The sequence below is a fragment of the Pipistrellus hanaki genome (genome assembly GCF_964339955.1).
Source record: "Pipistrellus hanaki genome assembly, chromosome: 17".
Lineage (NCBI taxonomy): Eukaryota > Metazoa > Chordata > Mammalia > Chiroptera > Vespertilionidae > Pipistrellus > Pipistrellus hanaki.
The window spans coordinates 12180375-12198785 of NC_140519.1; the positions used below are offsets into that span (position 1 = coordinate 12180375).

The window sequence follows — 18411 nt, forward strand, 5'->3', positions numbered from 1 at the left end:
CTGCCTCTTGCACACCCCTTACTGGGGATGTGCCCGCAACCAAGGTACATGCCCTTGACCGGAATCGAACCTGGGACCTTTCAGTCCACAGGCCGACGCTCTATCCACTGAGCCAAACTGGTTTCAGCCTGTATCGTATTTAGTTCCTTAGCAAAAGAGACAACAGAGGGGCCCTGGACTGTGATCTCTATGACACGGTCAGGGAGACAGATCTGCGTCATGAAGAACCGCATCGCTACGGCCCGGTTACGTGCAGATTTGCTGTCGCTGCCTCTCCAGGGATCACGTCACACGCACGTCACCACGCGGGGTGCTTACTGTCATGAGCAGCTTCTCCACGCAGTCCGGGGACACGCTGTGCAGGTGCGTCAGGTGCAGCTGCAGGTGCATCTTGTTGCTGAGGACGTCCTGGCAGAGGGGACAGCAGACCACCGGCTGCACCGAGTGCTGCGACAGGACGTGCATCTGGATGCGGCTTTGGTCCCTACTATTGTAGTTACAATAAGGACACTGATAGAACTGGAAGACAGCGAACAGACACGGCGGGTGCTACTGTTAGTCCGAGGGCGTCGAGTACCCGCGGCCATACCCAGGGCTCATCGGTCACCCATCGCAAAGCCTATGTTTCAACAGCATGGAGTCGTTGGGGGCTCAGACACTACCAGGAGTTAATAATAACTAAATTAAAATAAAAACACAGGTTTATAGAGCAAAGGGGGGGGGGGCATGTATTTACCTGTTCGGGACAGAATTTATTGTCCTCTGTAGCTTTTGACCGTTTGGTTGTGACATCTTCTTCCTTCGCCAGCAGGAGTGGCTGGGTCGCTCCCGCCACACTGACCTTCAGCTCCTTCTCCGGTGTGATTATTCCTGATCGCACCCCCCAAAACAAAACAAAACAAAACAAAACAAAACAAAAAAACAGGACGCGTCAACTCCAAAAGACCAACGACGACAAACGTGAAAGATCCTATGTTTTTCATCGAGCGCTGGCTGTAAACCCACCGAACCACAAAAGGAACCGGACAAGCACTTATAAACGATGCTAATCTCAACAGGCAGGATGCACGCTTCTGTGTCCACCCACTAGGTGGACTTTATAAATATATTTTAAAATGTACTCCTATCTCATGTTTAGATAACCCCCGGTGACCTTGGAAGACTCATCAATAACACGTGCTCACTGGTGTCTCAGGCTGCCTTTATCACACGAAAGCAAGTCTACTTCCATTCACAAAGGCTCACTTGGAAAAGAATTCTCTCCACTGATGTTTAATTGCCTATCTTCTAAAAATTCCTGATCACAGGAAACATTTCAAGATTCTGAGAAGAGCTAACTCCTTATAGTTCAGAAACAAAGATAGCATTTTTAGGACTTAAACATTAACTATCCATGTCTCCTGCTGTTTCTGTGATTTACTCTTTGCTTTACATGTTTGGCTGCATGTATAACGTTTAGAGTTCGCATCTCAAGAAGATGGCTGTTTTTATGAGGTTGATCCAAATATTCGGTGTGAAGAGGGTTTAAAATTTTGCCTAGCTAAGCCTCACACGCATCAAAGAAAAAGAGTGTGATTCTAATTTCCCAATCTAACAGAAAATTTCTTTCCAGCATCAATTTTCCCGATAATCTCCTCTGTGAGGCTGGATATTACAGTGACATTGGGTAGGCATGTCACATACATTTCACGACAAACACAAAACCTCATTTACCAGCCATTCCAATCTCATCATAGCACCGCGTCATCTGACCTTTTTTCTGCTGTTTATTATGAGTATTTCTAATTTTAACTTTCAATTTTCACCATCTTCCAGTCAATTTGCAACTAAATTATTTCCAGGGTGAGGATACTATCACTGGACAACTGGGTGCAAATACATGTTGAAATGCAATGAAGCTAAACCACTGATTGCTATCAGACCCCGTGTGAATATAGAGTCTGGGCGTAATCTGATTGTATGCTGTGCATGAAGATTTATCTTGATTTTTTTTTTCAATCCACATACGGTTCATATCAATGAACAAATTGCACCTTATTGTGAAATAGCCCAGTTTTAATTTAACAATAAGGTCAAGGATGTTATGGAAACAAAGGAAAGAGGAACCAAAAACTACATTCTTTTTTTAATGCTGGGTAGAGATGATATAAACTTTTCAGAAAATTATAATTTTAAAAGAAATTTAAAAGTAAGCATTTTAAATTTTGGACTTTGAGGACACCAAAATTAAAGTAGACTTTCGATGACAGAATGACAATCATGGTAGGCACAGATTTGGTGATGTTTTCAAATAATTATTACACTGATTTCTAGATTTACAAACATGAGATTTCATTTGAATTGTTACATGTGCCCTATATCTACAGATGCCTTGGAGAAATTTAAGTTCCTTCTAGATATTTGAAAAAAAAATAACTGATCACATTTGTATTTGAATGAACTTAAATTTGAATATAGACTGAAGAACATCATTATATCGATTTAACACAACCCAAGTATTTCATATCCAAAGATATGTCAAAAACAGGAATTTTTATTTCATAGTTAATGATGGCATCAAAAATAGCTTTTAAAAAAAGCAGGATATACTTTGTGGTGCTGTGTTTAAAGTGCTAAAGTATTCAAAAAAAGAATATGATAGTGTTTTCAAATAATAAAATTTAGGGCTTAAAATGTCAGTTCAAGTTGTGTAAAGTGATTGTCATTTACATCAGGAATGTTTATCCCTTGCTTTCTTCTTTGAGACTGGAAGATTTTTTTTAAGTCCCCCATTAATGAGTAAGGCTATGCTCCTTTAAGAATATAATACTCTCATATTCCCTTATCATTCTTTTGTGCACATGGTAGAATAAGACAACCAAATTATTAGCTTGTCCAGTTCCCTATGCTATCAAAGGCTGTCACACACAAATTAAAGGAGAATTTCCATGACTCTTGCTGCTTGCAGACCCTGTGGGGTATTAGCAATAGGAAAAAACCTTCCAGAAACATTTAAATCTATTTAATGAGCAGCTATGGCTTTATTATCATAAGCATAAATATTCTAATATTGGTACCATATAGGATCAAAAAACACTGATTTTAAGCCATGAGATATTTTACTAAAACTATACTATAAAATTGGGGTACATATTTGGTCTAATTAATCCATATTATTTTTATGCTTATTACTATCCATGGATGATATAGTCACTTTTGAATTTTGTGACATTCGTGCTGCATCAAGAAAGTTTTATGGTCATTTCATAGCTACTGCAAGGGCTGTTCGCTATAGTATTCCACTCCATATATATAGGTCAACTTCAATATTTTTTGTGTGTAATTAACTTAATTAAACCATGATCTTAGGAAAGCTAGAAGCTGTGTAAAGACCATTTTATTTTACATTAAAAAGGAGTTATAAATACAAATTAGATTCCACCATGCCCAGCTGTATCTAGGCACCCCGGAAATGCATGCCATTGAGAGGAAGAAGCAAGAATGCTGAGCTGGGATGCCATACAACAGGAACAGACTCACAGGATAGGCAGGTCATCCGGGTTCTTTGCAAAGCGATGGAAATTACATTTCACGACTGTGTGCTTTTTCTCCCTTTTCAAAGGGGTGCAATCTCAGGGACTATGGCCTTCCTGGTAAATTACAAGGACTCGACTTTGAGTTCTCTCTCTGAATTGTTTTATTCTAGAAATATATTAAATAAAAGCCAATTTTAGAAGAGTTTTAAGTTCTGGGACTACTCGGAGTTTATGCCTGCAACTTTATTTGAAATAAACCCAGTTTGATACCCTAAAGGAAATTTTTAGGTGGTATCATAATTCATTTTGTGTTATTTTAAGGATATCACAATATTCTCAAAAAAATAAAAAAATAAAAAGCAATGCCCTTTTAACATCTTTGAACTAAGAAATGAAGTCCAATTACAAGCAAGCACTGCCAAATAGATGAGCCAATGATTATCTGTCAGCTATGTGATTATGTAACTTGCATGAGATAGCAATATAAAAATGACATAATTCCTTTCCATTCAGATGCTGCCTACTTAATAATTTTCAATCCCTAAAATACAGAAGGTTGTAAAATGGTTTATACTCATAATAAATGAGGAAAATCCAGTAGCATATATGGACTCAAAGCAAATCTTGAAAATAACAAACAAACAATAAAACAAAATACTGAGTTATTTTTAAATGTTTTATGAATCAATGTATTTGATAATATGTGAATACTATGAAACTTGAATGTAACAGGAAAGGTTATTCAACGCCAAATAATTCCAAATTATAATTACCAATACAGTATTCTTTCTAATGAGACTGCAATGAAAGGATAATTTTAATTGCAATAATGAAGGTTAATTTCCATCTTTCCTCGTGTTTACTCCCTTATTAAAAAGTGGTCCCCTTAGCCATGGCAGAGACATATTACATTTTCAATGCAAATGTATTAATCTGGATAAACTCTATATTAATTCTTGTACTGCACAGAGCTGTAATTTGGATTATAATTAATCTAAAGTGGCACTAGATTTAAATGACAATATAAATGAGGCATTAGGAGGCTTTTCTATTATGAATGAATATTCAACAAATACAACTTGCATATTGCCAAGTCTCATTTTGAAAGCTCCAGTCCTGGAGATTAATGTCTGCAAGGCTACACAACAGCTTACACAAACAGGGGTCTTTCTTGCGCGTGTTAATTCCTTCCTGTCTTAAAAATTCAGTGCCAAAGTGGAGACACGCTGTTTTCCCATCTAACACATTAAGACAGCGATTCATTTTGCCCATATTTCTTGACATTTATAACTGACATAAGAAGAAAAACAATATATACATACGTGGTTATTCAATCTTTAGCAGTATTTACAAGGAAGACGTAATGGTTTTTTTTCACCTAATCAGATTCAATTTAGAAGGCAGAAAACTTGGTTAGAAGTTCCTGTCAGTTGTCAAAAGCAAGAACTGTCTTGAAGTCTGGGAGGTGTCAAGGCTAAATATTCGCATCTCAGTAATTTCTTCTAGTTGGTTTTAAAGTTCATTTTTACCCCTTTCGATATACAGAGAGGCCCATCTGTGGGGGTAAAATGGGTTTTAAACCTCTCCCATTATGCAATACTCTGTGTCCTCTCCTGTGCTCCCTCCCATCCTGTTTCAGTGGTGGCATCAGGCACCTAAGAAGGGACAGTCACTCAAGCCGTTAGGGGGTGATGAGCCCATTGGTTATGCAAAGAAGTGGCTGTTGCTGGTGGCATGGAGTGCCTGAGTCTGAGGTGGTGTTCTAGGTAAGACCCCTCCTTCAACGTAAGTCTGGAGCCCTTTTCAAGAGATTCCAAAACCCACCCTTTATGGGGTGTTAGATATGTATTTTTAAATATATTTTATTGATTTTCCACAGAGAGGAAGAGAGAGGGATAGAGAGCTAGAAACGTCGATGAGAGAGAAACATCGACCAGCTGCCTCCTGCACACCTCCCATCGGGGATGTGCCCGCAACCAAGGTTCATGCCCTTGACCGGAATCGAACCTGGGACCTTTCAATCTGCAGACGACGCTCTACCACTGAGCCAAACCGGTTTCGGCAGTAGAGGGTGTAAGATATTTAAAACCAAGCATAACGTCACGCACCCGAGTATCAAAGAGCATCCGTGTAACAGGAATGTGCTATCTGTGTTTCACATGTTCTTCTGAAGCCTGGGGCGGGGTGAGGGGCTCCTCTATCACTGTGAGAGGGACACCACTGGACACCACTGCCCCGGCCCTTCCAGAAGCAAACAGGCCAGCAGCGAGCCCTGAGGAGGCCCATCCTCCAGAGCAGGGGTCCTCAAACTTTTTAAAGTGGGGGCCAGATCACGGTCCCTCAGAGAGCTGGAGGGCCGGACTATATGAACTACTAATTCCTACTGTAACACCTTGGCTGCGCCCACTGCCCAAAAAACCTGGCGGGCCGGATCAGACTCCTCTGCGGGCCGCATGTGGCCCGCGGGCCGTAGTTTGAAGACCCCTGCTCCAGAGCGAACCAACCGACCGCCTTGCCATTTCCAATGAGGTTTAGACGGCACTCCCCTTGACCTTCACCAACTGCCAGGCACTTCCAATCCCCGGTCAGTAACCCCAAGAGCTGAGTTCTTAACACACAGCGATGGCATCTTTTCCACGTTGCCTTCGGCTCCGCACCCACCTCACATCCTCTCTGTCTAAGTCAAATTGGAATCAGATGTTCGGCACTAGATCCTCGGCCCGAATCGCAGGGGCGCTTTTCGCACTGGACCTCTGAGAGCAATTTAGCATCGAGCGGCAGTGGGGGTGGGAGCAGGGAGGCCCGGGGAGGGGAGTCATTTGTGAAGGGAATGCAAAACCGAGATATGCAGATGGCTGAATCACCAACGCGGGGTAATTCAGGCTTAAATGGACTCGCACATAAAAATGGCAGATACATTTTTTTTTTTTTTTTTTTTTTTGCACAACCCAATGTCTTCATAGTGAAAATTAGCTTCTTTATGGGAGACTGTCACCAGAACTAGAGGAGAAGATAGATGACTACCTGAAACTAATAGGCTTGAACCTGTTTCAGCAGTTCTCCTGCTCCAATGAGCCCAGCCTAAGAGAGCTCGGTATGGCGGGCAGCAAGAGTAGCCAATGCAATATTTATTCATGGCGGCCGCGGATTTCCATCTCATACATACAAAGCGCGGATGAAGTCATCTATTTGCCAAATCAAACACGGGGAAAGCCGTAGGTATCCGCACCAGATGCCGGCCTAGGGACTGTTTGTGCACAAGTAAATGTCATGACATGGAGGTTTGTTTTCAGAGACAGTAGCTTTCATTACTGGGATTTGTCTATTCTGGAAGATCAAAATTACCCGGCGTCTAATCCCTTTTCAATGATATTTCCTCTCTCTTAGGCAGAATCATCTGTAAACTTTTTTTTCACTGGATTTCATTTGAAATGCTTCAAATAGATGCCCTTAAAAAGGGCAAATTCCTGAGTGAACGTTGTAAAAAAAAAAAAAAAAAAAAAAAAAAAAAAGGAAAAATAACATTTATTTTTTAGGGTTACATGGTTGGTGTAGGGGAGGGTGCCTGTGATTGAATGAAAAAAAAAAATCCAAGGGATACCTAATCCTGCGCTTATGAAAAATTAATATGCCATCAGAGGAATCACAAGTATAGCTAAGATTAATGAAAGGCGCTTAAAAAATTACAAGCAAATTTGATTAAAAAATAATCTTGCTGGTCGTCCTGTAATATTCTTCAACTTACCCACATCTCTTCTGTCAGATGGTTATGATTAAAAATAGGTCAATGGGAGGCTACTGATAGAAGTCACATGCAAAAGGCACATGCGACGGATAGTGGTGGAGATGTTAGTTTCAAATGAATAAAAGCTTTTAGCGAGCGTGGGGACAGGGGGAAGGCAGGGCTGGCTTTGGGGAGTAGTGGGGGGGCGAGGAACGGGGAAAGGGTCTACCCTCTTACCGGGGTCTTTACTGGAGGAGTTTTTGCCTTCGCCAGGGTCCCTCTCGTTTGTGTCTTTCTCATCCTCCTCGGCCGCCGGTGTCGGCTTCAGAGGTCCTTCTGGCTCCTCACTTGGTTCTTCTGTTCAGGAAGGCAGACTGGTTAGCAGGATCGGAACCGCCTCCCCATCACAAGCACACTCACATGATTACGTGACCATTTACAGACGTGGTCACCTGTGAATCATCCGCAGACACCCATTCCCAAAGAAAGACATACTTTTATTCAAAACCTCAGACCCTGACGATGGTAATACTCTGAAGGGACTTCCGAGTTGCAAATGCTTATCTCAAGCAACTTCTTGTATGTCCACTGAGGACACGGGCCTGCACGGAAAGAACAGACATCATTTCCGGCACAGGTGAAGCCGGAAAGCCGGCAACATGGGTGTGAGGCAGTTCTGTCATACGGAAGCTCCTAAGCCACATGCCCCTGTTCCACAGACTTGGATAGAGGGCAGAGCCAACCAAATTCCTAGGAAAAAAAAAATCCTCATGAGAGAACGGGATCATGATGGGTTAACCACAGGCCAGGTGTCCCTCCTGCCTTCGGCCCCTGGAATTCTCTGGGATCCATCTGAGGGAGATCTCAGAAGTTGGGTTGCGCTGGGCTTTGTTTTTCTCTCCAGGGGGAGCTGTGCAGGGCGCGGGACACAAGGAGGCCTATTCCTCCTACGACAACCACGTCACCCCACACCTCATTCGCGGGTTCACACCAGCTAGATTACATGGAAATCCTCACAGTAACTCAACCCCGTTTAATTATTCGGTAAATCTTAGGTGTGCCGCCGCCGGTGGGTTAATCTGTTTATGCAGTTAGCCTCCGTGCCGGATCCGGGCGGCACTAATCCGTGAAAGGCCCACTGTTCCCCTCCGGCCTGTGATCCTCCGTCTCTCGCGGTGCTGATGGCACGTTTTAATGAATTTTCAGCAATCCGAGTCATGCCAGCTAGCCAGGCCCGCACCTCCCCACAGCAGGGCACACACTGTTTTCACGGCGGCACAAAATAATAAAAAATAAATTAAAAAAATCATATCTCCCCCCCCCCCCCCCCCCCGGTCCAGGTAGGAATCACATACATGACGGGGAGGAGGCAACCTGGGATCGGAAGCACCGGGCTGCTGCTGCTCAATTTCATAAAATCTTTAATGACCATATAAATTAACCCCGGCGAGGCAAAAGGTCGCCGCCGCCTATGCATACACGTGTCTATTTGCTTTTGATAAGCAGCGCTTTTATGCGGGGAGCATGATACAATTAACCCTTCAATAGCCATACAAAACGCCGCCCTGGACGTTTTAAGTGTCGGGCATTAACGGAAAATTACACACTGCATAAAATTTTCATTGCAAATGCTGGCGTGATGGAAGGGGGGAGCGGCGGCCCTCTCGGCACCCCATGTTTTATTAATAACGCTCTGACAGCAGAATGAAATATCCGCCGTCAAGCAGCAGCTGAGCACACACAGAATGCAGGGACGGTGCTGGGCCCCGAGGGGGCAGACCCCCGATCTCAGGGGAGGCTCTCCGTCTGCAAACGTCTTATCTCAAGCAACTTCTTGTATATCCACTGAGGACACGGGCCTTGCTGCCCGCCCCTGTGTGTCCTCAACAGCCCCCCATGCCCATCTCTCCCGGGCCTGCACTTTGCTGCTGAACCACAGCCTTGGGGAGCTCCTTGTAGAGGATCCAGGCCTCTGAGGGCTTGCGGGGGAGGGGGGAGCGTCCCTTTCAGGCACATCCATGTGGAGATGGTCCTTTAGGAAGGAGAGAGCGGATGCTGGTAGGGCTCCAGCCTGCTTTCACCAACCAGGGTCATCCCTGATCAAACTAGGGTCATCCCTAATCAAACCAGGGTCAGCCCTGATCGGACCCAGGCTCCCGCCCCCTGCGTGAGGCCAGGCCGAGAGGGGACGATGGCCAGCTCGGGGAGGGAGGGTCGTGGTGGAGATCATGGCCAGATCCGGCCATGTCCCTGCCAAGTCCACGCCCATGACGACGTGACATCCGGTGACAGGCCCTGACCCGTGACAGCCCACGGCCATTACTCTCCCTCGCGTCCCGGGGAAGGGAGGCGAGGCTCCTCGGGTAGATTTACTGAAGCTTTCCCCCAGGGCTGGGAAATGAAGTGTCACTGCGGTCCCGGCGTCCTTATCTTGAGGGGACATAAAATCGTAAGGGCTATCGCAGCTCCCATTAATAAAACATGGGGCGTCGGGAGGAGAGGAGGAGAGTTATGAAGGGGCTCCAAGAAAAACCACAGTGCAATCTGGGCCTCATCGCACGCTTTTTTGCGGGGTCCGATTCTTCATTTCCTAGCGTGTGTGCTAAGGGCGAGAGAAATTCCCAGACATGTTCCCCTATACATCACTGCGGTGTCTGACCTCCGCCTGACCCTGGCAACGGTTTGAGAAATCTGAATGTGAACAAAGCCCGTGTCAGCAGCGCCGAGCCACTGCCATCAGCTTAATCGCAAACAGCAGTCCCGAGGCCGTAACTGTGCCCGCCCCGTCCAAGCCACAGCCCAGACCCTCCCTCCGGAGCTGGCCCTGCCCGCACGGCCTCTGCTGCTGGGACATCCCCCCCTTTTTGGGGGGGTGGGGGGAACTCTGCCTTTGAAGTAGGCAGGCAATTAGCTCTAATGCTCCAGCAATTCAGACCTGTTTTGTGGTTTCGGAGGCGAGAGCTGTTTATTACAGGTGGGCACTGTGGAGCCGTGCAACTTTGCAGAGTTTTAATCATGCACAAAATAATCAAAGGGTAACTTATATCCACCGCCATAAAGTTTCATATGCGTCTGGAAAAAAAAAAAAAAAAAAAAAAAAGGCTCGCTTTGGGCCTTAGAGTCTGTGGAAGTCAGTGGACATTCACTTTACAAAGAGACTTCAGAGCCGGGAGGGTTCATGTGGACAAACTGCTCTCTCCCCAGGAAAGCGGGAGCTTGGAGCTGGGGCTGCAGGAGGAGTGGCTGTGTTCTGAGTCTCAAGCACCAGTTTCCTCCACACAAAATGCCAGCAAGTGTAAGATGCATTGTAGGAAATGAACCAGCAAACAAAAAGTCATACGTGACATTAAATGTGCTAATGGGTCGAAACTGGTTTGGCTCAGTGGTAGAGCGTCAGCCTGCGGACTGAAGGGTCCCAGGTTCAATTCCGGTCAAGGATATGTACCTTGGGTGCAGGCACATCCCCAGTGGGGGGTGTGCAGGAGGCAGCTGATTGATGTTTCTCTCTCATCAATGTTTCCAACTATTCCATCTCCCTTCCTCTCTGTAAAAAATCAATAAAATATATATATTTTAAAAACAAAATAAATGTGCTAATGGGATGCTGTAGAACTGAGGGAAATGACATAAATTCAAGGACGTGAAATTCCAAAGTAAAGATACTAACTTACACAAAATTCCCAAAGATGCTAATGCAGCTGTCATTTTCACCAATAAGCTTCTTCACTAACGTAGTGCATGTAATCCTAATAAAAGTATTACCACATTTCATAATACTGTTGCTTTCATAGCATATATATCTCTATTCTTTTGCTTCTTGTAATATAAAAAACACAATATGTATTTATATATTAAACACCAAGAAATGAATGTAGTTAAGCTTCAAATGAACACTGGAGTCCATTAGAACTTCCAAGTTTTCAGACAAATAGTAATACATTTTTGTTTCTAAAAGGTTCTGAAATAATACTGTAGTCTTATAGAAGTTCAGTACAGTTAGTTTCCCCTAGCATTTTTATTATGGATAAGAATGATGATCTTATCGAAGTTATTTTGTATATACACATAAACTATATTTAAAAGAAATGCTTTGAACCACTAGCTTAGAGTATTTTCATTTGAATGATGAAAATTAGAAAATCTCTATTAATTTAGCCTATAAAATCATAGTACACCTTTTGAAGTGTGTCTTCTCCAGGGATACACTGCTGACCTAGGCGCCAGCCAACCGCACTTGGCTCCCGTGGCTCTCTCCCATAGTGGGCTTTGGAACCCTCTCTCTTTCTGAGTCCTAAGGTAGCGGTCACCAACTGGTGGTCCATGAGGTCCGAAAGGTTGGAGACCGCTGCTCTAAGGAAAGCGTTGCACACTTTTTAGCCCATGAAGTAATGATATAAAGAGGAAGCAGAGGACATTAAGCAACTTAAGTACCTTCAGTTTTATATACGGAGCATCTCTTCCAAGCACCTAGCCTGTAAGAATTATTCCCTGGACACCTGCACTCTCTCTCTGTCCGGTCCCACCACCAACTCCAAACCAACCTCTGTATGAGCGACTTAAATCTATTAAAATCTTTTAGTGACTCACTACAAGAAAAAGTTCAATCTTCTGGGCATGCAAAGAATACCTCCGAGATACCTGGTCCTTGTCCATCACTTCAGTCTCATTCTTTTCCCACTTCCTACCTAGCACTTAACACTTAAAACAACAACAACAACAACCCCCCCTTGTGGCTGTGGCTCAGCTGGCTGAGCATTGTCCTGTGCACCAAAAGGTCACAGGTTCGATTTCCAGTCAGGGGACAGCCCAGGTTGTAGGTTTAGTCCCCGGCCTATGCAGGAGGCAACCAACTGATGTTTCTCACATCACATCAATATTTCTCTTTCTCTCCCTCTCCCTTCCTCTTTCTCTAAAACAAATAAAAACTTTTAAATTGCATCATCAGAGTCACCTGTTCAACTTGTTAGAAATCAGACTGTATGCTCCACCCCTGGAATTTATAATTCAGTTGGTTCAGAGGGAGGCCTGGGAATTTACATCTCTCTGTTTCCAGGTGAAGATGATGCTCTTAATCCAAGCACCACATCTCATGAACCACAATTCTAGAAACACGTGACTGCTCTTCATGTTGCCTTCCTGTACATATCATTCTATTTCCCTGTCTTGTCTAGGACAACTTCTCTCCACTGTATATCCACTTTTTTCTTCAAGCCCAGCTTGGGAAATTCCAGTTTCATCATCTGTAAAAATGGAATCAATAACACCTACCTCATTGGTTTGTTGTAAGATAATATATAGAAATCAGTCAGCACTTAGCCTAACACAAACTAAGGGTTTCAAAACACTGGCTGGTTATTACTATTAATTATTTCTTTATCCAAAAAGTCTTACCTAAATCTTGAAATGGGATTAATGTTTCTGAATAAGATTTTCTTTCTTCTTCTTCTTTTTTTTTTTTTTTCTGTACATGGTTGTCAAACAGCTTACCATAGTATTTGGAGATTACCCATGTACTATGCCTATTTTCCCTAATAGCTGCACATTTACTGAAAATAGTGATTATCTTATTGCTCCTTGTGCCAGAGCACCTGGAACAGTGCCTGGAATACAGCAGGCAGGCAACACAGATTTGTTGAAACATTAAACTGAATTTAGGATGCAAAATTGAAGAAGAAAAGGAAACATCCAGATGCTATATCACTCTTCTATTCTCCTTCAATAGAACTTGAAATGGAGTATTTGTTTGGATTGGTTTGGGTGTCCTTGCATTTTCTCTTTCTATTAAAAGTAAATTCATTTTCCAACCCTCCCGTCTGACTTCACACCACGTGTTCTCTCAAAGCCACCAGCAGCTTCCATGCTGTGAAACCCAGGGGCCACGAAGGTGTCTGCTCAGCACATGCCATCACACCCTCCTCCTGGGGACCACACCTGACGACCTTGCTCCAGAGCTGCACCTCCCTGACTTCCTTGCTCTCATTTACTACAGTCTGCAAATATCTTATCTATTTGCATAGCCATATTGTTCAAAAATCTTATTCAAGACTCATGCCCAGCAGTCACTGGCACTAATATTTTGAGCGAAGTTGATGACTCCTGGTTTTCTTTTTTTTTTTTTTTAATATATTTTTTATTGATTTTATACAGAGAGGAAGGGAGAGAGATAGAGTTAGAAACATCGATGAGAGAGAGTCATCGATCAGCTGCTTCTTGCACACCCCCTACTGGGGATATGCCCGCAACCAAGGTACATGCCCTTGATTGGAATCGAACCCGGGTCCCTTCAGTCCCCAAGCCAACGCTCTATCCATTGAGCCAAACCGGTCCCGGCGACTCCTGGTTTTCTTACCCGGGGTAACTAGGTCTATGCCATGATGTCATCAGTTGAGATGAAGAAAAAAAGGAGAAGAAATGGTTTTGCAGAAAAGAGATGAGATGAAGAAAAAAAGGAGAAGAAATGGTTTTGCAGAAAAGAGAAGTTCAATTTGGAATTTGTTCTATTTGACTTCCCTGTAGAACATCTCCATGGAAATACGCAGAAGGCATGGGAACATCTCCATAGAAAGTTTCTCTGAGAGACTGAGTAAAGATGGAGATTTTGTAAACAAAGACCATAAATATGTCGACAGGGAGTGGTATCTTTTTAGTTTGACAATTTTGGTCATAGTCTTGATTTTGCCCTATTATTTCCAATCAGATCATTCATGAAATCTTTTCGTTGATTTGAAGTGAGGAAGGCAAATTGGGCTTGTGCTATTTTACCTTAAGTATGCTCTCTAGTTTTCTAGGGGAGAAAATAACATATGTAATAAAGAGGTTTTTATGAGAGATGCATAGGTGAAGGTAAACTGAATAATTTTTGATGCAAATCCTGACTTTATATTGCAAGAATGTTTTCACTTGCAAAAATGTTGGGTTTTTTTGTTCTGTTTTTTTTTTGTTTGTTTGTTTTTGGGGGGTTTTTTTGGTGTGTGTGTGTGTGTGTGTGTGTTTTGTCAAGTAATTCAATACCCCATTATGAATGCAAAGGACTTTTTATAATCATTTTTTTGTTCTATATAACACATTATTATTTCAATTGTATAAATCTGGGAACTGGGATCATGTTTATATAGCAGAAATAAATGAGGTGTGTTGTAGCAACATGGGTGCGTTTCCTCTTAAATTATCTGAATATAATGCAGCTAACAAGGACTGGCTGCCATTTTTTTTTTTTTTTTTTAACACACACATATACACACAAGGCACAGGGAACAGTAAATGTGTTGACATGGCTACACAAAATCCAATCAACCCACTGACTGCCAAAAATAACCCCACCAACCAGGTTTTTTTAATTGTGTAAAAACAATAGCTGGCTTTCTGGCTTATCCTCTGTATAAAACGGACCACTACGGTGAAACTTCATCATGTACAAACGCGGATGTGAGAAATTATCCAGCGGATGTTACTCCATCTTTAAAACGTCACTTTACATAGGCATCCAAATATACAGATATATTTGCTTTTGCTATTAACTTGTTTCTATAAGGGATCTGATCAAATCTAATTGGAGCAGCTCCAGAGATCCATGCATTACATAAATGATGAGAATAACAACGGTAGGACAGACAGACATGATTGTGAGGAGGAGCAGGCCCGTTACCTGAGGTCACTCTCAGCGGCTGCTCCGACAGGTCATCCTCACAGGCCCTGGCTCCCAAAGAGGCAGATTCTGCAGGGACATCGGAGGGAAAAGTGGTCAGCTCTGCAGTCACAGCCAACATCACAAGAACCCCGTTTGGCTTCCAATGACAGAAGTGTGTGGTGGGGCTCCGGGGAGTCTTAGGAACATCTTACATCCTAGTGAGCACTGGTTAGCAAGATGAGTCAGACAGGGGTGCCCTTAGATCGAATTTATTTTATTTTATATATACTTTATTGATTTCTTACAGAGAGGAAGGGAGAGAAATAGTTAGAAACATCAATGAGAGAGAAACATCGATCAGCTGCCTCCTGCACACCCCTTACTGGGAATGCGCCCGCAACCAAGGTACATGCCCTTGACCGGAATTGAACCTGGGACCCTTCAGTTCACAGGCTGATGCTCTATCCACTGAGCCAAACTAGCTAGGGCTAGATCTAATTTTCGATGATGGGCAGTGCGCAGTGAACACCAGATGTAGTTCAAATATAGCAGGAAAGGCTCGTTGTGATTTTTTACCTCTCAGGTCTCTGGCCAAGCCTACATGATCGTGGCCATGGCACATGACATAAGTTATGAGCATGCTTTTACTTCTGTGTCAAAGCAGCAAAAAACAACAGTAACAAAAAAACACCCCCTCAATATACTATAGGGTAGCTGCTGTGAGACCAAAGCTGAAAACAGTCACTTAAGGAACCCTGAAGAGTACGTCCAAGCCATCGATAAAGGCCGCAAGGGACTCTGCTCTTTTATTTGCGCTCCACAGCAGAAGCCTGGTTTACTCACCTCACCCCAAACACAAATCATGCTTTCCGTCCAATCCCATGCTTCCTTTGCATTCCTTATTGTAGGGGAATATAGAAAACAACAACTAGGCCTTAGAAATCAACATCAATACCTCCTTCTTTCTCCCTACTGAGTCATCACATGTTCTTGGTTCCATTTGACAATGTCCCGTCTCATGTGTTTCTCTGGTCCCTGTCACCCTTTCATTCCTGGCAATTTCAGTAGTTTCCAGAGCCACTTCCCCGCCTCAAATTCCAATCAAATCTCTCATAATATCTTGAAAGCTATTTTTTTTTTTTTTTTTTTTTAAGAATACAGAATTGCATGAGCACAAATCCTGGCTCAGCCACTTTCCAGATATGAGACCCTTGTATACCACTCAATCCCCTCATTTGTAAAATGCAGCTATAATCAGCAATTGCAAAAGAAAAATAATACAAACATGATATGGCCTCCCAAGTGAAAAAGGCCAAATCTTATGGACAAACTTTTAAAAAGTGGCCACAAAATTCTTACACTGACAAAGACAGTCATGTTTATCTAGCAATAAGCATCTCTGGTTGATTCTGAAGGCTTTAATTAAACAAATAATTAACCTTGAAAATAGAAGTGCGCACCAAGGCACTATTATTGCATCTGCTAATTGTTTTTCCTCTTATATAAAACCTTTGGCCTTTGGTGGTAATCTACTTAAAAATAATACAATCAGTATAAACACTTGGTAGCTTCCCATCCCCAACAAAAAATATTATGTTTTCTTGTAACTGTCTCTTACATTTGTCTGGAAAGGAAGAATTTATCCTCAATCTTTGCTTATAAATCCAGCAATAACTGCAGAACAGATCACAGTATTAATACCCAACCCATATGTCTCTCAAGAAGCCACCTTCTTCCTCATAATCCCCCCCCTTCTCTCTTTCTCTCTCATCTTGATGCCTTGAGCAATGTTGTTCCTTGTATTTTTAAATATCTTTTTGTTTTCTCACGTTACACTCTTATTCTTCCCTCAAAACCCAAAGCAAGTGTCACCTCCTCCATGTTCCTGTAACAATTAGCTTACACATCTGTGACAGGAATTAGTGTCTGTTTTTGGAAAACAATTGAAAGAGCTTTGACGTTAGAGTCCCAGGCTCTGGGATACTTTATGAAATTCTCATCTTGATATTCATCTGTCTTAGGATGCTTTTATTCAAAATCCTAATCTATGCCCTATACCCTTACACAGATGACTACCAAAAAGACACTAACTCCTGTCACATATGTGAATATGTGTGCAAAACTATTTTCTCCTCTTTTCTAGCAAAAAAATAGTCAAGGAACCCTTACTGCTTTACACACACACACACACACACACACACACACCAATCATGCATTAAAGAGACTTGTTCAAATAGATATCTGTGTACTTCAGTGAGCTAGACCAAATGACTGCTCTCCTTAAAGACACATCAAAATAAAAATAAAGCCATGACAACTTAGTGACTGCGTGTATCTCTGCTGGGTACTGTGATAGCTATTTCGTATAAAAACAGACGCGAATTCCCCACAATCAAATCAGGAGGCTCTGATGAATCCTTAGTTTACACATCAGGGGGCTGGGCACAGGGGGTTGAGGTTGCCCTCTGTCCTCGGGCTCCGAGTGTGAGCCTGACTCGCTCGGAATGACCCCCAGGGGGCCTGGTGCAAAAGTCTGAGGGATTTGGGATGTGTCCAGTCGGAAGAGCACGATAGTTAGGAGCCTAGGAAAGTTTCCTATCTTTGTGAAGGCCAGAAACCAAGAGGGGGGGAAAGAAAAACAACAACAACAAATCAACTGTTCACGAACCCTGTGAGCATCCTGATATTTTATAAAAGATTTACATCCTTTGAATATGAAATGTGACCAAATAAGCATCTGGTAGCACATGGAAATCATTCCATGTGAGAGTGATTTAAGGAGATGTACAAAATGTCCAAACCAGAAACTGTTTTCTAACCTCACAAATTAGGTCACGTGGCCCCGGAGCCGGCCCCAGTGAGAGTGACTAGGGCAAGTGAGTTCATAAATGAACGTCGTTCAGTGCGCCAGCAATTTTTTTTTTTTTTAATTCTCAACAGTGTTGCTCCCTTTATATGAATGAAAACATGTTAATAAAGGAGCTTTTAGCTTACCAAACTGGTTAGCTTACACTTCTCTGCAGATGTAAAATGAATTGTGTAAGATCTGGCAAGGACACACGCGGCATCTTTCAATATTTCCCTTGCTTAATTGCTCTGTAATAACAAATCTGACTGCTGTTAACACGGCCTGTCCCTTTCCAAGGTGATTTAATTAGATTACTAATTTGTGTTCTCTACCACCTAACCTTTCTGGTTTAATTCTATTAAAAATAGTCCCACAGACAGTTTACCCAGTGTTCTACTCTATCCTGTCAACTTGGCCATGATCACAAATTTGAAAATGGTACCAAATTACTCTATTTTGATTGACACGGCGTGGGCCACGTTTTCCTGTGGAATAGCATATCGATCATCACTATCACTGTTTTTTCTTTTTTTAAATATATTTTATTGATTTTTTACAGAGAGGAAGAGAGAGGGATAGAGAGTTAGAAACATCAATGAGAGAGAATCATCGATCAGCTGCCTCTTGCACATCCCTACTGGGGATGTGCCCGCAACCAAGGTACATGCCCTTGACCGGAATCGAACCTGGGACCTTT

At 42.8% G+C, this 18411-nt stretch overlaps 1 protein-coding gene across 6 annotated transcripts in view; it reads right to left on the bottom strand.

Annotated features, from left to right (window-relative positions):
* ZFHX4 (zinc finger homeobox 4) overlaps positions 1-18411 on the bottom strand; it is a 194615-nt gene that overhangs the window by 21603 nt on the left and 154601 nt on the right. For 5 of the 6 annotated variants that reach the window (XM_084864887.1, XM_084864892.1, XM_084864889.1 and 2 more), the window contains exons 5-8: positions 14885-14953; positions 7477-7596; positions 737-870; positions 319-519 (exon numbers count right to left, since the gene is read on the bottom strand). In XM_084864887.1, coding sequence (XP_084721013.1) covers positions 319-519; positions 737-870; positions 7477-7596; positions 14885-14953 — 524 coding nt within the window. The remainder of the gene's footprint in view (positions 1-318; positions 520-736; positions 871-7476; positions 7597-14884; positions 14954-18411) is intronic. The other variant, XM_084864891.1, reaches the window with a different exon arrangement.